The 17,446-nt window shown below is 42.2% G+C and overlaps 1 protein-coding gene across 2 annotated transcripts in view; it reads left to right on the top strand.

Moving 5' to 3' along the window:
* LOC143961988 (NACHT, LRR and PYD domains-containing protein 3-like) overlaps positions 1-17,446 on the top strand; it is a 174,766-nt gene that overhangs the window by 84,383 nt on the left and 72,937 nt on the right. The window contains exons 4-5 of one of the 2 annotated variants that reach the window (XM_077471331.1): positions 4,530-4,568; positions 5,672-7,379. In XM_077471331.1, the coding sequence (XP_077327457.1) occupies positions 4,530-4,568; positions 5,672-7,379 (1,747 nt within the window). The remainder of the gene's footprint in view (positions 1-4,529; positions 4,569-5,671; positions 7,380-17,446) is intronic. The other variant, XM_077471332.1, reaches the window with a different exon arrangement.

Genomic DNA, 17,446 nt, shown 5'->3' with positions numbered 1-17,446 from the left:
AAACACCCATCAAGTAGCATTCATCAGGGATATTGTCCACAAACTAACCGTCTTCCAGGAAGGAATACTTTTGCTAGGGGGCGACTTTAATGTTCCCCTAGACCCGCTACTCGATACATCCTCTGGCACCTCGTCACTCACGTACGCTGCCCTGAAAGCAATAAAATCTCAACTACAAATCCTCCTTTTACATGACGCTTGGCGTACCCTTAATCCAGATACGAAAGATTACACCTTCTATTCGACTCCACATAACAAATACTCCAGAATTGATTTTCTCTTTTTATCACAGCATGCTCTGCCCGCCCTTACAAAAGCATCCATTGACCCAATGTTTATCTCGGACCACACCCCCCTATCGATTACGCTCTCCTTCCCATCAAATCAATCAAGATCACACTCATGGAAATTAGACCATTCCCTTCTCACAGATCCTGCTGTAGCAACAGAAATTGAACAAGGTATCTCACAGTTCTTTGTAGACAATAAAGCCATAGATACTTCTCCTTTTATAAATTGGGAAGCACACAAATGTGTAGTATGGGGTCTTCTCATTGCAGCGGCCGCTAGAAAGAAAAAGGAATCCAAACAACAATTCCTAGATTTGGCTTCCAAAATCAAACAATTAGAAAACACACACAAACTCACCAGAGCAACAACACTTCTCGCCACCCTAACCCAGGCCAGGAAAGATATGTTAGACTTGCTAGGGAGACAAACGAAACGCAAATACATTCTCACCAAAAAAACTTATTACGAATATGGCAATAAATCAAGTAAAATGCTAGCGAGAGCACTTCAAACAAAGAAAGCACGTAATACGATCCATTACATTAATGACCCTTCGGGACGAAAATTACACTCGACACCTGACATAGCCGATGAATTTGTAAATTACTACTCCAAACTATACAACCTATCTCACCCGCCCGCTAATAGCACTATGTCGGAATGGAATAGGAAAAAGATTATCTCTGATTTCCTAGGCAAAATCAGTCCATCCCCAATTTCCGAAGAATCTTTCCAACAGCTTGATGTTCCCCTCTCAACTGAAGAAGCTAAGGTAGCGCTTAAATCGATGCAGACAGGTAAGAGCCCGGGCCACGACGGCTTTACAGTTGGATATTATAAAACTTACGAACACTTATTGCTCCCACATTTTCTTTTTTTTTTTTTTTTTCCCCACATTTTCTCTCCTCTTTTAACACTTATGCATCCCGTATCGACCCCCCCCCCCCGTGAATTATTGACGGCCCATATAGCCGTCATTCCGAAACCAGGTAAAGACACTACAATAGTAAATAACTACAGACCTATATCACTCTTAAATGTCACTCTTAAATGTCGACATTAAATGGTATGCAAAAAATCCTAGCCAATAGACTTCTCCCCCTGATCTCCCCCTGATCTCGTCCACCCCGACCAGGTGGGTTTCATACCGGGGAGGGAGGCGAGAGATAACACCCTTAAGGCTCTCAATATACATCACTGGCTCACGTCCCAACAACAAAAAGGATTTTTTCTATCTTTAGACGCCAAGAATGCATTCGACAGGGTGGCATGGGACTACATGGACGCCATGTTAAAAGCTATCGGCTTACCGGACAGAATGCTAAACTTCATTCATGCGCTCTATTCAGGTCCCACAGCTAGGGTGCGTGTCAATGGCCACCTGTCGGATGCCTTCTCCATCACAAACAGCACATGCCAGGGATGCCCACTTTCCCCGTTAATTTTTGTACTCTCACTTGAACCACTTCTATGACAAATAAGAGCCAACCCAGACATAAAAGGGATAGATGTCAGAGGCCGCGCCTTCAAGATTGCTGCCTTTGCGGACGATATTCTTCTGTTCCTAATGAAACCTCTGACATCTATTCCTAACCTGTTGAAAACATTAGACTATTTCAAATCTATATCTAACCTCCAAATTAATTTTTCGAAGTCGACGGCGCTAAACATATCTCTGCCTGAAGAGCAGCGCTCCCAGTCTAATCTAATTTCCCTTTTCGATGGAGTTCAAAGAGCTTGACGTATCTAGGAATACAACTACCAAAATCACTGACTGACCTATACTCCCTCAACTTTTTGACACTCTTACAAACCTTGACAACTGATATAACGAAGTGGTCTAGGGGAATCTTCTCCTGGTTTGGCAGAGCAGCCATCATAAAAATGAACGCACTGCCTAGAATTCTATATCTACTACAGACACTCCCGATTAAACTCCCAAAGGCCTTTTTCGTTTCCATCCGCAGACTATTCACAAGTTTTATTTGGAACGCACTTCAACCCAGGTTGAGTCTTGAGCGTCTCACACCCCCGAAATTGCATGGAGATATAGGCTTACCCAACATACACAAGTACTACCTAGCATGCCACTTAACTAAGATCATCGACTGGAATGTCCACCACCATACAAAAGACTGGGTCCAACTTGAGAAGTCGCTCGCCCAGATCCCCCTAGCCCAAACCCCTTGGCTACACCCTAAATTTGTCCCTCCAGTCTACTCCTCCCATCTGATAATTGCTCCAACATTTGCAGCGTTTCATCATGCTTGCACTCAATACCGTATCTCTACGCCTTTGGGACCTATGACACCAGTTAAATTTAATCCTGATTTCCCCCCTGGCATGAGCTCTTCGTTTTTAACCATATTCTGGCCGCATTCTTCAGTCCTGACCAAACACTTTTATGAAAATAACCAACTCCTGTCCTACCGAGATCTTACAAAAAAACTAAAAACTGACCAGCTCTCCGTGTGGACATACAACCAAATCAGACATTTCCTCACGACTACAACCCACAAAGTAGAAAGGTCTAGAAATCTGACCCCTTATGAAGACATATGCACTCGTAATGAACCACAAAGACACTTAATCTCATTTTCGTACAACTTGCTTTTCCCTCACCCTCCTAAATTCGACCACTGGACCAATAAGAAGTGGCAAAAAAACCTACACGCTGACTTAACGGACGAAGACTGGGAAAAAAATCTACGCTATCGCTCACAAGGGCTCATTGAATGTGAGTGCCCAAGAAAACATGTACAAGTTACTATCTAGATGGTACAAAACACCATCCATATTGCAACGTACATTCCCGTCCGCCTCTCCTTTATGCTGGAGATGCCAAACTGACCTAGGTACTCTTGAACATATCTGGTGGTCTTGCCCCGCTATTCAAAGTTTCTGGAAGGAGGTGCATCGCCTTACTCAGGCGATTACCACCTTCCCACTAGACTATACCCCTGTGCAACTATTGCTTCACGCCTCAACACGATCCAAACGATCCTACTCTGGATCTCTAACCATGCACCTACTAATGGCAGGCAACTTATGCATACCTGCCAAATGGAAACCTGCAGATCCACCGTCGATACGGGACTGGTTCCGTAGAATAAAAAAAACAGGTGAAATGGAGGAACTAATCCACCAATCGAAAGATAACCCCTCTAAATACACTAACACTTGGTCATGTTGGTTACACTTCCGCAACTCCACTGAATATCGGTCAGTGCTTCCTTAACTCATCAGGCTGGGATACCATTCTTTCCTCTGTATCTCCCCGCCTTGTTTTTTTTTTATTTTTATTTATTCAATTGTACTTATACTAGTCGTACCTCATACCTCTAACAACCTAACCGCCGTGGTTGGATACTACCCCTCTTACTGGAGGCCCTTCGTTCCTATTTACACATAATGTGTCGAATCAATACTCACACCATGGCCTTACGAGCTACTCGACCATAAGATATCTATCCAACATTATTTGTACAAATATCATTGCCTTCTTGCTAACTTAGGGACATAGAGAGTTGTTTGGTGAACTGTTTACCCCTGTGATTCCTATTTTGCTCGATAGGCAAATAAGTTGTTATAAGTGTGCTGTTAACCATCTCTGTATTACACGCAGCGGTTGCATCCGCTCTTCTTGTCTAAATTTTCATGCACTCTCTGTATTGTTATGTTTTGTTTTGAGAAATATTCAATAAAAATTACTTTAGAAGAAAAAAAAAAAAAAAGGGAAGCAGAGTAACACTTCTCCAGGATGCCGGCAGTCAGTCACCATAACACAATGACATCACTCAGCATGCCGAGCAAAGCAATTCAATCACAGCCACTTGTCTGTTATACAGACCCTCCATATTTATAGCTGTATTCCTAGAAGACCCTCATGATTGTTGCTTGGGGTTCTGAGCCTTGTGCCCCATGCATCCACTTGAACCTCCATCAGAAAGAGGAGTCAAGGCTCCAGATTCTAGGTGTGTGTCTGTAATCCCTGCATAGAGAATTGGGGGCTTTTCTGGTCCCCCCACCATGGTCACATGTCACTGCAATGTGCTGAGATGTTACCAGGCAGACAAAGACTCTCCCCATCACCTGGAGGAGGAGAGACTCCAATCTACAGAGGGTTGGTGGGATGATGGTGTCTGGGAGGATCTGCTACACTAATAACTCTCTTAGTTATTATTTTATACATTTCAGAGGTTTGTCGGGACTAATCACTTCCCTAATCTTATTTCCAGCCAAACTGAAGAAGAGGACACATGGCAAAACATTATCAGGTTAGTAGGACATCCACGTTTCATATGAAATCTCTTCTGGATAAACATTTTGTTTTTATTGTAGTCCAGATCAGTGGTAGAACTGCCAGGGTCGCAAAGATTGCACTTTAGACCAGGCCCTGGTGTTCTGCCACTGTAGGGGGCCCAAGATGGCAGGAAGGGGGCCCACTGCAGAACATGGGCTCAGTTCAGACTGTTGTGATCCCAAGTTGCAATTTTGTGATTTGACATTGCAGTCTATGCCACTCAAATCACACCAGCACCCTAGAAAAGTATTGCCTTTTTCTTTGTTGCGGTGACTTTAGTCACATTTATTAGGACAGCGCCCATTGAAATGAATGTGTTTTGACTTGTCATGCGGCTTTGTGTTGAAAGTCACATAATAAGTCACAGCATTCTGAACCTAAAGGGCCCCACAACAGGAATAAGCAGAAAGGGCCCCTGCCTTAGGGTTGCCATCTCATCCCTTTAAACCCAAACATATATGAATTACACAGGTTCTGAGACTAATTGAGGCCTGATTCACATCTATGCAATTTTTTTGCTTTTTGCATTTTGCAGATTTGCACTACAGTCCATTTAACATGGCTTCCTATGGAACACATTCTGTAGTGCAAATCTGCAAAATGTAAAAAGCACTAAAACTGCAAGGTGTGAATCCAGCCTTAGTGCAGGTAAGGCACCAAGTGAGTTTAATTACAACCTTAATCATCCACAGAACCTGTGTAATCACTATGTGTTTGGGTTTAAAGGGATAAGGTGGCAACTCTTTCCTGCCTCAGAGAGAAGAGCCCCAACCTTGTAGGGAGGGGACCTGGGACCAGAGGAAAGGGCCTGAGACCGATGGAAAGGACCCCAGCAGTCAGGGGGTACCCTTCATGGTTTCTTGCACCGGAGCCCTGTAGGTTCTATTTATGCCTCTGGTCTGGATGGTGTGTCCATAGTTTGGATGCTTTCATAGTCCTCCTGTATTTCATGGGATACCTTCTTTCAGGGTTCCATTCTTCGGGTTTATGGTTAGAATACAATATTCCCAACTCTGTCTTATAAATACTATTTCATGTGTGTATGAGGAATAAAATATTCTCTTTTCTCTCATAAAGACATCAGTAAAGAACACAGAGAGAAAGAGAAATTCCAGAGGATTAAAGAATATAATTCCTGTATGGGGGAGACTGTTCATCTACAGGAAAGATTCACCAAGTTATTGATGATAAACGGACCCCAGCATAAAGAGGGAAAAGCAGAAGAAATAAGGCGTTCAGGCAGAAGACATCTACAGATCATGGAGAAAAGATCCCCAATCACAATCCAGGCCCTCTTTGACCCTGATAAATATGAGTTCATCCCTAAGATTGTGGTGTTACAAGGACCTGCTGGGATTGGAAAAACAATGACCTCCAAGAAGATCATGCTGGACTGGGCCTCTGGGGATCTCTACCAAGACCAGTTTGATTTTGTGTTTTATCTGAGCTGTAGAGAAATCAACACCATCCCTGAAAACATAAGCCTTGTGGGACTTTTATCCAGAACCTGCAGACTGAGTTCAGATGACCTGGTGTATGTTCTGAAGGATCCTGGAAGTCAGAGAAAACTTCTCACCATAGTTGATGGGTTTGATGAACTGAGGTGGACTCTGGAGGAGAAATCTGAGGGTTGTCTTGACATTTCTATGGAAACCCACAAAGAAATAATTCTCCAAAGCTTGCTCAGGGGACAGGTTCTCCCAGAATCTTCTCTGATCATCACCACAAGGTCTCTGGCCATGGAGAAACTTAACACATTCATCAATGATTATCGCAATGTGGAAATCCAGGGATTTACAAGGGACGATCGGGAAGAATTTGTCCATAAATTCTTTGGAAATAAAGAAGATGCAGACAAGGTTCTCAGTATAATAAAGGACAATGTCGTTGTGTACACCATGTGTGCCGTCCCCATCACATGCTGGATTGTCTGCACTGTAATGAAACAAGAAATAAGAAAAGATTTGGATGTAATTCAGTGTCATACAACGACTTCAATTTACCTTCTCTACCTGGAGGTTTTACTAACCCATCACAGCAAGAAGGAGCAGTCTGTACACCGGAAACAAACCTGTCTTAAGAAGCTGTGTGCTCTGGCCAATCAGGGAGTTTGGAAGCAACAAATCTTATTTGCGAAGAAAGATCTAGAGAGACATGGACTTTCTCTGGATGAGGTGGAGTCTGTATTTCTGAATAAGAACATCTTTCATTGGGACGTCCGCAGCCAGACCTGCTACAGCTTCATCCACCTGAGTGTACAGGAGTTCCTTGCTGCTCTCTATTATGTATTGGATGATGGGTCTGGGTCTATGGAAGGTACTTTCCTCCTGGAGATCTGTAAAGGGAAATCACTCCGTTTCTTCTGTTCAGTTTACTCACATTTAGCATTATTTGTACAATTCCTGTTTGGTCTCTTAAATGAAAGTCAGGTGAAGACATTCTCAGAGATCACAGGAATCACCATCTCACTCCGAGCCAAACCTGCAATGATAGAATGGGCCATCAAGGGCAATGATCAGACTTTCCGTACTCAGACCATCTTCTGTCTGTATGAGACTCAGGATAAGGACTTCATTAGGAGAGTCATGTCTGATTGTACAGATTTGGAGCTCTGGGGCTCATATACTGATCACTTGTGGATGAAGAATTATTCTAAGCAGCTGATCTATTGCTTGAAGACTTTGAAGAGAGAACGTTTTCGGTCTTTATATTTTGTATCTCTCACTGTGGGTCCAGAGTGCCAGAAACTTCTATCTCCATTCCTACACAGGATTCAGAAGGTCAGGTAAGTAAGTGTGAGGATATCCTAACTGAATCCAGAGAATGGGCAGGAACCTGTACAGGGCCGTCTTTAAGGCAGGGCAAAAGGGGCAGCTGCCCTGGGCCCTGTCATTGTTGGGGGCCCAAAGCAGCTGCCTCATATTTGCCAACTATCCCAGTTTAAATTCCCTTGTCCCTTGAAGTTTTAGTCCTGTGCTGTGTCCCGATATCTGGTACTAATGCTGCCCAGCTCTGCCCTATTGTATACAAGTAACTCAACTGTAGACCCTGTGTTTACATGTAAATAACCGGCATTCATATGTAAATAGCAGCAGCATTAGTAAGTAAATAGATGCGGCCGACGGCATTGATATGTAAATGAAGGCAGCATTCATATGTATATCATGCTCCCCTACAGTGAGGTGATGATGTGCTGTAAACTCTAGCAATGAATCAGTGAGCCATAATGTGTGCTGTAACCTCTAGCAACCAGTCAGTAAGCAGCAATGATATGCTGTAACTTCTGAAAACCAATCGCAATTTCTGCCTGATCTGATACAGTAAACTGATTTTAAGTCTAGTTGTTATTTATTGTATGTCTCAGAGCAGGTGGAAAGTGAAATTGCATGGGGGGGCCAAGAATTTTTTTGCCCCGGGTCCAATCAATATTAAAGACGGCCCTCGCAGCACAGGGAGGCCATGAGGGGGAGGAGTCTAGTATTGGAGTGTGTCTGCACCTAGCACGTCAGGTGTGCATCAGGTCTCCCTCTACAGCAGTGATGCCGCCGCTCGTTCCTAACTGACCCAGGCTCTAGCTTCGCGTATATGCTGTAGGCGCTCCTCTCCCTCCGCTCTTTCCCCCCCCATTTCGCATACCGTGTAGCAGTGCCTGCAGTCGGACGCTCCGTGCAGACGTGGGCTCTCTCGTCCGAGAGTGAGCCCGACGAGGCGAGTGAGAGTCTTGGAGAAGGACGCCGGCTGTGACTCCTGGAGAGGGACGGTATCCCGAGCGAGATCGGAGATCTCTGGAGAAACGACAGCGCCGGGCGCCCTCTGCTGTTGAAGGAGACACGGTGCACTTAGAGAATGGCCATGGAATGTCAATACTGACAGAGGAGGACGCCAAAGCCCCACGAGACGTTTGTGTTCCAGCAGTCCCAGCGGGAGATGCCTGGAGAGAGAGTGCCTGCCTAAAGGGTATGTGGACTTACATTATGAGTTATTAAACCCCTGAAAAATGGCATTGTGGAAGTTTTTCTAAGTGTGGATAGTAAAAAGGTGAATGTGAACTAGTTGCTGAGGATAGTACCGTAAATAGCTACGCTGGGATTAACGGGAGACCCATGGAAAATAAAAAAAAGTTCCATCTTTTAAATATATCTCTTAAACATTAACTGGAAGAAAAAAAAAAAGAGAACTGATTGCTTGTGTGTTTAAAGTAAATCCATAAGGCTGCCTCCTATCAGACCTGGACAGTAAATCTATACTATATAAATCTTACAGGGGTTGCAAGTAACACTCGGCAGCACTCAGAATCAGCAGCAGTATAATAACATAGAAATAAAGGCGAGAAAAAGAAAAAATCTACTTACTCCATAATTAGAAGCCTCTATGATTTTTTTCCCTTTTGGATAAAGACTGTAAGGGAAGGGAGAGAAAGGAGGAAGAAAAGGAGAGAAAACTTGTGTAGGTTTTAAGGCTGCCACAGTGGATTGAAACTATGGGAATGTAAATGTATCACATAACAAAGAATAAGGCGGTTTCTTGAATATGTTTTTTTTTTTGCCTTTTTTTTGTATCGCTCTAGTATACTGACGTCTATCGCAGTAAGCACCATTTTCCCCTAATGGTCGGGCACAACCAGGAAAAGAGATATCTTAAACAGTCATCATTAAAAAATAAAATTATACAAATAAATTGGAGTGTGTTGGTGTGCCTGGATAAATGAAAGGAAAGACACTGAAGACAGGAGCCATCCCAAAATCGCCTCGGCGGAGCCTGGTTACCAGCCCTGGCGCAATGAATAATATGTCACGCAAACGGGGGTAATGGAGAAACAACAGCTTGAAAAAAAACAACAAACAAGAAGTTCACAAGCTGAAGCACAAGCTGAAAATAAAGACAAAAAGGAAAAAGAAAGAGATAAGAAAGACAAAGAAAAAAGAAGGCAACAAGCGCAAAACAACTCTTTACAGGACCAAGACATACCGCCTGAGGTGGAGATGGACCAAATAGTAGAACCAGAGCGCGAAATAGAAGGTACACAGACTCACCCGACCCAACAGGAAAACCTCCAATCTTTGCCTATAAAAAAGGAAATAATCTCTATGTTTGCAGCTCTGGAAAACTCCATGAAATCGGAAATGGAAAGATTACACAAGAATCTTGGACACATACTGGAGCGGGTAGAAAACATAGAAAAAAAAATGGAAAAAGATACTAATATAATAAAGAAATTAGAAGTAGAAATAGTATATCTAAAAAAAGCACAACAAGAACAAGCATATAAAGTTGAAGACCAAGAAAATAGACAGAAGAAAAAATCTAAGAATACGTGGAGTCCCGGACTCATCACAGAGAGAGGATCTTATAGATATAATAAAGAAGATCTGCAATCCATTGATGAATAAAGATATAACTAACCCAATAAATATTGAAAGGGTTCATTGATTAAGGAAACCTAAGGACCAGCCACAAGATATGCCACGGGATATAATTTCAAAACGAAGAAGATAAATATCAAATATGGAGAAACATAAGAGCAAGCGCACCAATAGAATATGAAGGAAAGGACATTCAGATATTCCAGGAAATATCTCAAGAAACCCTAAGGAGAAGAAGAGCCCTAAAACCTTTACTAACAGTGTTGATCGAGAACGGGGTACAATATAACTGGGGCTTCCCTGTATGCCTAATAGGCAGAAAGAATGGTCGAATAGGAAGACTTATCGAAGAAATAACAGAATTTTGTAAAAAAACTTGATATCCCAGTACCAGGGACATAGAGGTGGGGGAGGGGGTGGAGGGGGGGAGGAGACGAATGGGGAACTGGTCCCCCCCTCATCTGTAATGGGAGAGGGAGAGAGGATAAGTGAAGATAGATAAAGATAGGGGTGTTGTGCCCTTTTTTGTTTTTTTTCCCCGGGTCGTTTCCTCCCTCTCCCTCCCGCTCACTCGTCCCCCCCCCTTTTTTAGGAGGGGGTGGGTAGAGGGGAGAGAGTTGGGCGGTGGGGGGGACGGGTCGGTTTGGGGGAGACAAGATGTACCTGGCATGTTGGTTAACCGTCTTGCAAATAATAGGTGAGATGGATTGCGACACCGCCAAACAGAATTCCACCCTTGGACCATGGGACAAATGGATAAAGGGGGTTCCTGATAAAATGCCCTGGACCATGAGGTCATATTTATGCCAAAAGAGGGAGCAGGGAGGGGGGTGGGAACGATGGGAGGGTAAATCTGTTGGCTTGAATCCACTAAACGAAATAAGAAAGTACCTAGATTGGTCTAATGCCGGAGATAAAGATAATAACATACAACGTTAGAGGAATGAATTCTCCTAAAAAAAGGTATAACATTCTCAAAGAGTTGGAGGGATATTCTGTGGATATTATTTTTTTGCAGGAATCTATCTCTAGATTCCAACACTAGGTTAAACACAGCAAAATTCCCAACTTGGTACTATGCAGACTCCCTGATTAAGGGATCTAGGGGGGTAGCTATTGGGATCTCGAAAAACGTTAATTGGAATGTAGAAGGAATTAATGTGGACCCAGAGGGGAGGTTTTTAATCCTAAATGGCAACATATCAAAGAAAAGATACACATTAGCTAATATCTACTGCCCCAATAAGGGCCCAAAAAAATATCTAAATGGGATTTTGAATACACTAGAGAAATATAAACAGGGCCAAGTGATCTTAGCTGGTGATCTAAATTTTGCTATGGATCCCGAAATAGATAGCACGTCACATGGTTTTCCCCAGGAAATCAAACAACACAGAACCCTAAAAAGGAAAATATACACACAACAGCTAGTGGACACATGGAGAATATGTAATTTGGGAAAAAAAGATTATACGTATTTTTCCTCGGTTCATGGCATGTACGTGAGACTGGATTACATATTTGTAGACCATGAATTTTTGGAAAACGTGGTAGACGCAGAAATAGGAACCATTACTCTGTCGGACCACGCACCGGTGATAGTTAAAATTAGAGAGCATGAAATGGAGTGCAGAAAAGGGACTTGGAGACTCAATGAGGCTCTATTAGAAAATGAGGAAACAGAGAACACTATAAAAATAGAGATCGAACAATACTTTAAAACCAATGACACAGTAGAAGTGTCTAAAGCTACTTTATGGGAGGCTCATAAAGCCCTAATCCGAGGGAAATTAATTTCCATAGGTGCCGGGGAAAAAAAAGAAAGTGAAATGAAATTCAATAATTTAAAAAAAGAACTTCATGAGCTAGAACAAAAGCATAAGAAACAATTAGACAAAAATATATATAAAGAGATCACCCAAAAACGCATACAACTAAACGACATGATGGAACAAGAGTCAAGAAAAGTATACAAAAATGTAGCTAAAGAAAGATATATGTGGGGAAACAAGACGGGGAAACACCTGGCAAGATTAGAACGGGAAAAAAAAGCCTCAAATTACATAGAAAAGATTAAAAACGCACATGGGGAAATGAAATTCAGAACATCGGAGATAGCAAACGCTTTTAAAACATACTATAGAGCTCTATACTCAATTAGGAATACCGAGACAGAAAAAGAGAAGGGGATTAGGAAAACTAAAATCCAAGAATATTTAAGTGATACAGACTTACCCAAAATAACTGAAGAAATGGCTAAGAGGCTAGATGAGCCGATTACGCCAGACGAAGTTTACAAAGCGATAAACGAAACGCCGAACGGGAAAAGTCCGGGACCGGATGGTTTTACCATCAGGTACTATAAGAAATTTAAACAGCAACTGGTCCCAGAATTAAGAAAATTTTGGAATAAATTGGGGGAGGAGGAGGTTCTGAGAAAAGAATCACTATTGGCGAACATAACAGTTATTCCAAAACCAGGCAAAGATAAATCTATTTGTTCCAATTACCGCCCTATAGCACTGTTGAATACAGATACTAAATTATATGCGAAGGTATTAGCAACAAGAATAAAAAATCTTATGCCAGAATTAATTAATGGTGATCAAGTAGGATTCGTTCCCGGCAGGGAAGGCCGAGATAATAGTCTGAGAACTTTGTTACTCATGGGTAGAGATAAGGAAAGCAAGCCCCCAATGATATTAATTTCGATTGATGCCGAAAAGGCATTCGATCGAGTAGACTGGTGTTTTATAATGGAAACTCTCCAGAATGCAGGTCTTGGACTAAAAATGCTGAAATGGATAAATAATCTATACACTCACCCTTCAGCCAGAGTGGGGGTAAATGTGAGTATGTCATCCTCATTCGAAATGTTAAATGGGACAAGGCAGGGGTGCCCCCTCTCGCCCTTACTGTATGTGATCGCTTTGGAGCCATTATTGGCAAAGATTTGAAATAATGTTAACATAGGGGGGTTAGAATGGGGGGAGAAGAATATAAGGTGGCGGCATATGCGGATGACATACTCCTATACATGACTAATCCACGATTGTCTTTACCTAGTTTAATATAAGAAATTAGGGAATACGGCGCACTTTCAAACTTTAAAATAAACCCAATAAAAACAGTTATTTTGAATATAGGCTTAGACAATTGGGAAGAGAAAATGCTACAACAGGAATTCCCCTTCACATGCGAAAAAAAAGAAATAATATATCTAGGTATAAAAATAACAAAGACGGTCCACGAGTTATATCAAGCTAACTATATTCCATTGGTAAATGAAATTAAAACATTGTTAAGGAACATAAAAAAGGGACCAATTACATGGCCGGGTAGAATTAATATGTTGAAGATGGTGGTCTTACCAAAAATTACCTATAAACTCCAAATGCTTCCGATCAACATTCCAAATAGTTTTTTTTTTTAAATAATAAAAACACTTTTCTTAAAATTTATATGGCAAAATAAAAAATTAAGGATAAATTATAATATATTAACTAGAAGAAAAAAAAATAGAGGGGGAATGGCATTGCCAGACACTTATAGATATTATATTGCAATTACTTTGGCGAGATTGGTGGAGTGGACAAATCTAGGCACTAAGAAGAATTGGGTAAAAATGGAGGAGTCACTTATTGGATCACAATTACAAAAAAATATTTGGATCCCACCAAAACTTAGAGTAGTTAGTAATAGGGCTCACAAAATCACCTTAACAACACTTAAAATATGGGACGTAGTACACCGGAGAAATAAATGGGTATACAATTCACCATTAATTCCACTTGAGGGCATGATTTTTTTTATTCCAGGAAATGGCACGCAACTAGGGAAACAAATGATAAATTTACAATTAAAAGATATCACGAGGGGTGGTAAGTTAATGTTGAAACAAGATCTAATAAAGAAGCCAAGTTGGCAAACTTTAAGGGATTGGGAATACTTACAGATTCAACATTTTGTCAACTCAATCCCAAAACCAATAAGAGACGAAAACACATTAACGCCAATGGAAAAGCTTTGTATTGCAAAAATAACAGTAAAACATAGTGTGTCACGGGTATATGATATCCTTTCAGAAATAGAGGGGCAAAGGGCTATACCAGCTATAGCCAAATAGGAACAGGATATGGGTATTAAAGTAGATGAGACTCAGATGATCGATGTGGTGCACAGTTATGTATCGGACACAATGTCAGTTGAGGCCAATTATAAGTGCCTGATGAGATGGCATTGGACACCAGATAGATTACACAATAGATCCCTCCAAATCCATACAGTGTTGGAGAGAATGTAAATTACCCGGAACAACATTTCACATATGGTGGGAATGCCCAGAGATAAAACAATACTGACACAACATAATAGACTACATAGAAATAATAACTGGTGAAAGAATACCATGTTGTCCCTGGGTGTGTCTGTTCTTGGGGGTAGAAGAAAAAACTGGTAACCAATTTAAAAAAATAAATAAAAACTACCTGGTATTGGTACCTTTTTTGCTTAATGTGGCAAAAGCCTTGATACCTAAAAACTGGTTACAAGTCAAAAAAAACCCTATCAGAGAGTGGATACAGAGAATTGAATATATTAATAATATGGAATATTTAAGTAAAATGGAGGAAAACAAAATAAATAGATATTGGGTAATCTGGCAAAAGTGGAGATCATTCAAAAAGACAGAATATTTCATTCAGGCACTAGCAGAATAATTGGGAATGGATTCAAGGAGGGCCAACGGACTACGGGGAGGAGGGGAGGGTGGATTGGGATAAAAGGAAAATAGAAGGGTAAACAGGATAAAGTTGGTAAGGGATTAAAGTTGAAAATATATGTATTTGTACTCTATGAGATATTTTTTAAAAATACAATGAAATTTAAATAAAATTTAAATAAAAATAAAAATAAAAGACGGCCCTGAACCTGCATAACGGTGATTATCAGACATGTTCTCCATCTACCACACTTGTTAGAAGTCCTGGGAACTCACACTTTCCTCAGCCCTAAGCCCTGCTTCACACTACAGCAATTTTCCAGCGACATTCTGATGACATGTAAAGTTGCAGGTCAGGTGAAAACACAAAGATTTTATTGGGTGTTGTCTCAATTGCTGCGATTTGAGTCACTGCAACAAAAGAAAGCTCTTCCTGCACTACTTTTGGGTGACTCTTGTGCTGCACGACTCCCATAGACTTCAATGTAAAATCCCCAGAAAGTCGCACATTTGTCTGAATCTTTAAGACTTTGCTGCGACTTCTGAGGCTTCTTTACCCCTCACCTCTCCTCCCTGGTCATCCTTGCTGCCTAAAATCTTCCTCCCAACACATCCCAGTCACACCTGAGCGTAGAGGAAACGCACTTTCCCACTCCCATTATTTGTGTATTTTCCATGTGTAATCACACATTGTATATAGGGAGCCCATTCACTGGAATGTTCTGCCCGACATGCAGCAAACACCCCAAAGTAGCTCAAGAATCTTCTCAGACATGGAGCGTCATGCATCTTGGCAGCAAAACATGCGTCTGATAACTGTGATTGGGGCGTCATTAACAATCAGCCGGCATTCATATCTGCGTGTTTCCGAATACGAGGCGACCCACACAGAAAATGTGCGCTTTGTCATACATCTAAAAAATGCACAGCAACGCACGCCACACATGGGCAGATGTAAATGAATGATAACACAAAAGCAATGCTCCTTCTTGTGCTCCTTTGAAACATACAGCAAAGCGCATGTATTCTTGCGGTCTGCCATGCATTCCAAAATGTGCAAATGAATAATAACGCAAGTTGAAACGCACAGCAAAGCATGGATTTTCTTGCAGGTTGCTGTGCAGTTGGAAAGGTACAGATGTGAATGAATGGAAACGCATTTACAACTGACGGCAACCCGCAAGAAAACACATGCTTTGCTGCGTGTTTTGTGTGGCAATGCGCATCACACTTGTTGCCATTCATCTGCATCTTCATGTTTCTAAACGCATGCCAACCTGCAAGAAAATGCATGCCAACCCGTAAGAAAACGCATGCTTTGCTGTGCTTTTTGAAAATGTGCCACAACACACATTGCACTTGCGATACCATTTGTTGGCGTCTGCACCATAGGGGTGCTCAGCCTATTGCATTAGGGTGTGCACCCCAAAGCTCAAATGCAAATGCGTCTTTATATGTGTGTGTGTGTGTATAATTTATATATATATATATATTACACACACACATACACACTGTATTACCAGAAGTATTCTTCCAGAAGAGCATTTGTGAGGTCAGGCACTGATGTTGGATGAGAAGGCCTGGCTCACAGTCTCTACTTTAATGTGAAGGCAGTCAAGTTTCTCCACCCCAAACTCACTCATCCATGTCTTTATGGACCTTGCTTTGTGCACTGGTCCAAATCGTTTGGAGGGAGCACTGATAGCCAGAACTGATTGGCACTAATAGGCGACACTGGCAGCACTCATGGGCACTATTAGGTGGTACTGGTTGGCAGCACTGCACAATGGCACTGATAGGTGGCACTAATGGACAGCACTGATTGGCACGGATGGGCAGCACTGATGGTCACTGATATTCATCACTGATAGGTGGCACTGATGGGCATTAATAGGCAGCACTGATGGGCACTGATTGGCAACACTGATAGGTGGCACTGATAGGCAAAACTGAGTACTGATAAGCAGCACTGTTGGGCATTGATTGGCACTGATAGGTGGCATTGGTTGGCACTGACTGGCAGCACTGATTGGCACTGACAGGTGGCACGGATTGTCTCTAATAGGTGGCATTGGTGGGCACTGACATGTGGTACTGGTGGGCATTGACAGGTGGCACTGGTGGGCACTGACAGGTGGCACTGATGGTCACTGATAGGTGGCATTGGTTGACAATGATGGGAATTGATAGGCGGCACTGATTGGCACTGATCTAGGAGAGGGGAAGTTTCCCATTGAGCAGTCAGCTAGGCATGTAAGAGATAGAAAGGAGGTGAAGCCATATACACAGAGTACCAGCCCTCGACATCAGCGTGTTTGATAGGCTAGTTTGGTCCCACCCACCCCCGACATCAGCCCGAGTTCTGACAGCTGCTATCTGCAAGCAGTGACATTAGATTACCGTTTAAAGCACTAAGCGGCTCTTACATGCCTCCCTGACTGCTCAATGGGAAACTGTCTCAAAGGCAGCTCCCTATACAGACTCTTACAGCATCTTACAGAAGATCTCCAGACACACATTAGGGTGTGCCCAGGCACATTCTGCACACCCTGTGTGCATGCCTATGGTCTGAATGTTTCTGAATGCCCGACAACCTGCAGGAAAACAGATGCTTTGCCACACATTTTGGAAACATGCATGGTGCTCGCCTTGCCATTTTCGTAGTACAAGCGTGGCGCACGGTCGCAGTGCATTTCTGAAACGTGCGGCAAAGCACACAATTTCTGTGCGGTTGATGTGCATTCAGAATCATGCAGATGTAAATGCAGC

Source organism: Lithobates pipiens, unplaced genomic scaffold (genome assembly GCF_037356315.1).
Source record: "Lithobates pipiens isolate NorthernLeopardFrog02 unplaced genomic scaffold, aLitPip1_a1.2 Scaffold_8, whole genome shotgun sequence".
Classification (NCBI taxonomy): Eukaryota; Metazoa; Chordata; class Amphibia; order Anura; family Ranidae; genus Lithobates; species Lithobates pipiens.
The sequence above is the reverse complement of the archived record's forward strand: the minus strand, read 5'-3'. Positions and strand labels throughout refer to the sequence as shown.